Source organism: Arachis stenosperma, chromosome 5 (assembly GCF_014773155.1).
Source record: "Arachis stenosperma cultivar V10309 chromosome 5, arast.V10309.gnm1.PFL2, whole genome shotgun sequence".
NCBI lineage: Eukaryota > Viridiplantae > Streptophyta > Magnoliopsida > Fabales > Fabaceae > Arachis > Arachis stenosperma.
The window spans coordinates 2,865,675-2,872,475 of NC_080381.1; the positions used below are offsets into that span (position 1 = coordinate 2,865,675).

Consider the following 6,801-nt stretch of genomic DNA (forward strand, 5'->3'; position numbering starts at 1 on the left):
TAATGTCACAACATGGTACTGTATATTTGCATGGTACATTTATGTTTTCATTTTGTTGGAAGAAATACTTTCACAATCTGTATGCAAACATGCATCACGTCATGTCCATATCACATACACAAAATAAAAAGTGAAAACTATAGCCATGGATATGGTCATATAATTAATTATATTGTCACACTTGTGGATATCAATCGATCTTCCACGATGCATATCTCAGTTATTAGTTGCAATTTGAATGTTGTCAATCGTAGCTCTCATATGATTAAATCAAATTACGTAAGTCTATCTAAAATTTAACGAGGTTCACGTGGCGCAATAACCACAATTATTAGGAGCAAAGAAAAGCTAGCGACTTATAAGAATAAGATAGACCGAATTTAAGGTTTTTTTTTTTAATTTAAAATTTTTAATTGACCAAATTATAATTCACATATATATAGCTTACTCTATAGTCTTATTACCTTAAAAATTGATATTTACCTAACTTTATCTATTAGGCGGCTATTTATTTTTTTTAATAACCATATTAAATATATACTAAAATCAACTATCAATATAAAATATATATTAAAATATAAAAATATTAAAAATAAATTAAATTATTCATATATTATATAAATATAAAATGACTAATTTTAATATACACTTAATATTTTTATTGTTTCTTTAATTATATTTATAAATTTTTATTCTTTAATGCCTTTAATCCTTTTTAGTTAACTTCTTAGTATATCACATATTAGCATTACTTATTTATTTTGTCATTTCAAATTAACTTTAAATTATTAAAAAAATATTAATTTTAAAACTATAATAATGCACGGACATTGACATGGATACGCAACACGATATATAACACATCCACACACAAATTTTAAAATTTTATAACACGCAAAAACATGCATATATGTAAAATATGAAATATTTTTTTAAAAAATATAATAATATTTTAATATTTTATTGATATTAAAACATAAAATTAATTTTAATTATATAAAATATTTAAAATATTTTTTATTTTAATAAATAATAATATATACTATTTTTAAATTTATTTGATCAATACATGTTAAAAATAAAACTGAACACGCTAACACGCAATGATATTTAAGTATGTCCAAACATGCTAAAAAAATTATTTTTAATTAAGGTACGGTTAGACACATCAAACACATGTATCAGACGAATATAAATGAATATCGTATTTAAAATGTGTCTAATATGTTAACACGATAACTCAGCAAAATGTCCATACTTTATACTTTAAAATAGACCAAATTTAGTACTCATTAAATAGTATATATATATAAGTGTAAATTTCATTGCAGGCTAAACATATTAATAAAAACCCTCACCCGTACCCAGAACCATAACGCTAGTATATAACAATAATTGCATCAATTAATTTATAAAAATATTTGGTAGTCAAAATAAATTATTCAAAATTTATTTTATTTAATATTCATTAATTATTGTAATAATTATAAATACTAAATAAAATAAATTCCGTCTATTTTTTATTTCTTCCTAGCATTACCGGATTTATTGTTTGATGAAATTATATCATGGTAAAAACAATTGGATGCCACATGTTGAAGCTCCATAATAATTCCCCACTAGACAATGCTTTTACAATAGAAGGTTATAGAAGGATATAAAGAAATAGAACATATGCTATAGTAGGTCTCATAACTAGAAGTCAGAAAAGCCTTGCCTTCATATTGTTAGACCTCAATAATGTTATTTGACTAAATACAAATTATTCCCTTCATCACAATCATGGATGAGTGTCCCAAAAGAGTGCACATGCTTCACTTGGAGTATAGGGCATATGCTTAGGAAAAAGCTATAACACCAATTTATGTCATCTTCATCCGAAATAGGTCATTTGTTAAAAGATAGATATAGATCATCACAAAAGATATTGGTCCCCCACCACCATTGAAAAGAAATATACCATTTGAATGAATAAAAGTGAGGTGTGCATAATCTTCCATTTTAATACAACACTAGTTCTACCCTTTATTATGGAGTATATATAGAATAATAAAATAAGTATCAATAATATAGGGTATAAGAGTTTATCAATTTTTGAAAGAAAAATTAAACAATAATAAAAAAGGGTAAAAATAATAAAATTTAGACACATTTATCAATTTTTTAAACAAATAAAAAATTAATATTTAATTAGTTAACATTAGTAAAAAATAAATTTAACAAATAAAAACAACCTCTAAACTTTTATTTTTATATGTTGGAAAGATTGTGACAGGAGTGGCAGAGTGGGGTGGATGATCAATATTTTAGATTGATCTCATATCACATTCTCATGCTGCTTTATTTGAGTCCTACCATAATGTCCCCCTTCTAAAAGTTGTAATAACCACTACATTATTTTCATACATAATAGAACAATATCATGGGACCCAAACATAAACCGATACCGAATAGTCAAAATCAAGGACCTAACGGGTCTCAATATGTCATTACCTTATTGGAATGTCCATAAATATTTCAATCAATTTTCAAATATACATGGGATATCGGATGGACCCAATTTTCTCAATGAAAACTATTATTTGTACATTAAATTAATCACCAATATATTTGTATATAAATATATATATAATTTAATTTATTTTTAATGTATATTTTATATTTTATACTGATAACTAATTTTAGTATACAGGTAACATAATCCTTTCTCAATTAATAAACAATTGACATTGGTGGCTTCGAATTATGAACCCTATCTTGCACAAAAACAGTTTGGATAGAGTCTTCAACTTTATGAACTCTTTAGGAAGTACAAAGCAAATTCCAACTCTTGGGATGATGTTTACATTTTATTGAAATGAAAACAGACCATCCATAAGAGTTGTTTAAATTCAAACTAATTCAAATAAAATTGCACATCCAATTTAATTCAAACGAAAAACTAATCAAAATCACACTATAACTTAAATTAGATCTAATTTTATTTTTGATAAACTGTAATTAGATCATATTTAATCCAATTCAAATTGTAAAATATAATATAATATATTATTTTATTATTAATTAAAATTGTATATATTATATATTTAATTTATTATATATTTTTATCTTATATATATTATTATTGTTTAATAAATATTTTATAAATATAAAATAATATTCATTTATTTATTATTTATTTTATCAACTTAAAATTACTTTTATTTTTATATAATAAAATTTAAAATTTTATTTTTAAAATCGAATAAACTGACCAATTCAAACTACAATAATTTAGATCGTATATATGTAAAAATAAAATTAAACTAACAAATCAAATTGAAACCGCAACAAATTATATACTTTATTTTGAATTGAAGTAATTTTTTTTCAAAAATGATTTCAACCTTATCACTAACACCCCTAACTATAATGCAGATGCCATATGCTTTGCTTCTAGAGCCTTATCTTGGGAATTATAATTAAACCATAATAAAATTGATGCATATCATACCATAAAATTGAATAAACATTAACCAAAGTTGACATATTAAATTAACTAAAGTTGGTTCTTGCTGTAAAAGTGGGGAAGAAAAAACCCATGTCCCATTCACCTTTCATGTGGGGTGGTGGTAGCAATAACTATATGAGAAAACATAATATATGATCATAGAACAAAAATTAAAAGAAGAAATAAAGTGAATATGTGAAGCTAAAAGGAAAGAAGACCAAACCGGGTGATAGTTATTTCTATAAACCTTCCTAGTAGTGGAGCAATTCTTGGAAGGGTAGGGTAGGTTAGAGTGCCAAGAATGAACCAATTGAAGCTTAAGAGAGCAACGGCATCCGATGCCGGCTTGTTTTCTATGGTGGCAAAGAACTGCACCACACTCTTCAATGACATGCCTACCACGGCAAACAGAGCCACCACGAGAGGCATGCAAGGATCTTCGGCTTGCCAGGCTGTCACGCCAACGACTACTGACAAGATAGCACTGAATACTGACTGTGAAATTGCCACGTCACGCCGGTAATCCGGCACTTGTGGCGTAGCCCCTGGTTTAAGGAGTTTAAGCAAATTGCTAGAACTTATTTTGTTGTCATGTTCCCAAATATCTTTTGTAATTACAAGATCTTGGAGGGGGAAGATATGTCTACCGTCGTCGTCGTAGTCGCCGGCGTCCTTCGACGACCAGTATGCCTTGCCTTTAACTTCTTTGAGCCGGCGATTTTCGTTGATTTGATCTAGCAACTATTAACAAGAGATAAGGAGTTACATATCAATGGCATTGTCCTTGTTGAGGCAAATTGTTTAATACTGTCATGAAACCACTTATCCCAAAAGCTTAAACTAATTTGAGAAAGCAACGTACGTGTGAATGATTATATCTCTAACAAATACATTACTCTGATCAAGTACTCTGTTATTAATATTTAATACCTTTCTCTCTAATTTTTCAATCTTTGCTACGGCCATATCATGCTCCTCTTCAAGCTCGGATACTAGTAACTCCATTATTCTGCGTTCTTTGACAGCTATCTGGAGATGTTCTTCAAGTTCCTTATACTCCAGAAGCAGATTCGCTAGATCGATCTGCATCTGTTGCAATTTGCGTTCCAACTGCATCGAATTAAAAATAACCACCATTGAAGCTAGTAAAATTTTTCATATACTTTAGTGTTGGACCACCGTGGAAAATAAATTAATCACTCTCATCTTATAAACTTATCACTTTTTCTTTTTTTTTGATGTGGGACTAATTTCATACACTACTCCTCACACCAGTAACATTAACAATAAGAAAGGGATGATGAATTATATACTAAACTAAACTGACCTGTCTCTCCCTATGAAAGATGTTGAGGATTCTGGCAGGTAGTAAGACAAGGCCAAATGTCCATGATATAATTCCCAATGCTATATTTATATTGAAGACAATTATATTCCTGATGAACTCCGTCCAAGTATATATGACAAGTAATGTAATTCTTGTACCAAACAAGCACGCCAATTGGAATAGAGAGAAAGGCCATGTTACCAACACTAATATGTTAGCCACTATCTCAGAAACCAATCCCATTGATCACAAAATAATGTGTGATCTTCAATACTTATTAACACTTACACACTTTGTCACATCCATCATCCTCTGCAAAATCGATAAGCACAGCACTATTAGTGTATGAATTGAATCAACAACATTTACGTACCATTATTGCCAGTTTGTGTAAATAAGTATCTTCCCCTTAAAATCTTAGTTTGATAGTTCGGCACAATTGATATATTTATTTATTTATTTATTATCCAGTGAAACATGATAGCATAAAAAATTAACCCAGTTCCATATCCACTATCCAGAGTGTATTGCAATTTGCAAGCAAAGCTATACAGACAAAAGTAAAGATAATGCTAACGGTATTTATTATATTTAAAATATATAATTATTTTACCAATAATTAATAAATGCTAATTTAAATTTTATTTCTGATTTTTTATTATTTCTCAAATATTATTATTGCATATGGGTGAAGAGAAAAGTTTTGGGGAGAAGTCAAATTTATTTTGTCTAGAATAAAAAAAGTTCAAACAAAATTATCATGTATAATGCATCTATTCAATAATTTTTTTTATTATTTATTCAATTTTACTCTTCCCCAACGAAATTACTTTAATTAATTACCCTCGCAGCTATTTTTTTTGAACCAAACAACGAGTGATAGAATTAGAATCAGAGAAGGTGAAAGAATAATATAGAATATTCAAACTTGATTATACGAAAACATAATTAAAAAAATATATAATTAGAATAATTTAGTAGAAGAATAAAAAGAGGGGAGGAGGGTTGAGAGATTAATAGTAAGAGTAAGAGTAAGAGTGAGAGTAAAAGTGAGACTTACAAAAGAAACATAAGCATGCAAATGGAATGAGAAAAACAGACAAGAGAGGAAGGGCCCCTTCACTTTCAATCTTCAAATAGCAAATCAAATCAAACTCAACTGTGGAGTGTGGAATAAACCAATTCCTAAGTAGGAGTTTTCATTTTTAAAAGGAGTGCATGCTGCATACGTGGCACTGTTAGCGTTTTCGAACTGCCACGTACATTATGTGGATAAATACATCTCTTATCTTGTGCTTATAGTTTAAACTTTACGCTTTCACTTATTAAGGAGGAAAGAATATCAATCGATAAAAACAATGAATTTATATAAATCTATTTTCTAACAGCTAAGAATTTATCTATATACCTATATATGTATGGAGATTATTAGAACAAAAAGATAAACATTTTTTTTGGTCTGTGACATATTAAATATTTCTTTTTTCTTTCTCTTTAAAAGATATACTAACTCTCTTTTCTATAAGATTAAAAAAAAACTTTAATCTATTGGATTAAAATACTCTTTAATAATTATTATAATATTATATATGTTAGTGATAATTTTTAATTATTCGAATAATAATAATATATTATAAATTTATTTATTTTTAATATTTTATCAAATAATATAAAATATTTTAACTTATTAAAAAAATATTTTATATTTTTTATATATTTCGTTATTAATTATAAAATATTAAAAATAAATATAATTTATTACATTTTAATAAATAATAATTATTATTACTTTTATTATTATTTTAATCAAGCTAATGGTTATCACTAATTTATATATATTATTAAAAGATATTTTGTTCAAATAAAATTATAAAGATTTAATTTAAAAATATACGTTTTATAAAGAAAAAAGAGTATTTTATTTAAATATTTCGTAAAATATAAGAAATGTTTGTGAGAGGAGAAGAAAAAAATGTGACACGTT

At 26.8% G+C, this 6,801-nt stretch overlaps 1 protein-coding gene across 1 annotated transcript; it reads right to left on the reverse strand.

Annotated features, from left to right (window-relative positions):
• Nucleotides 1–3,660: 3,660 nt before the first annotated feature.
• Nucleotides 3,661–5,060, reverse strand: LOC130983171 (uncharacterized). Its single transcript, XM_057907358.1, has 3 exons — nucleotides 4,818–5,060; nucleotides 4,421–4,600; nucleotides 3,661–4,231 (listed from the first exon to the last, which is right to left on the reverse strand). The coding sequence occupies exons 1-3, from the start codon at nucleotides 5,058–5,060 to the stop codon at nucleotides 3,692–3,694; spliced, it is 963 nt and encodes a 320-aa protein (XP_057763341.1). The 3' UTR covers nucleotides 3,661–3,691.
• Nucleotides 5,061–6,801: the final 1,741 nt, after the last annotated feature.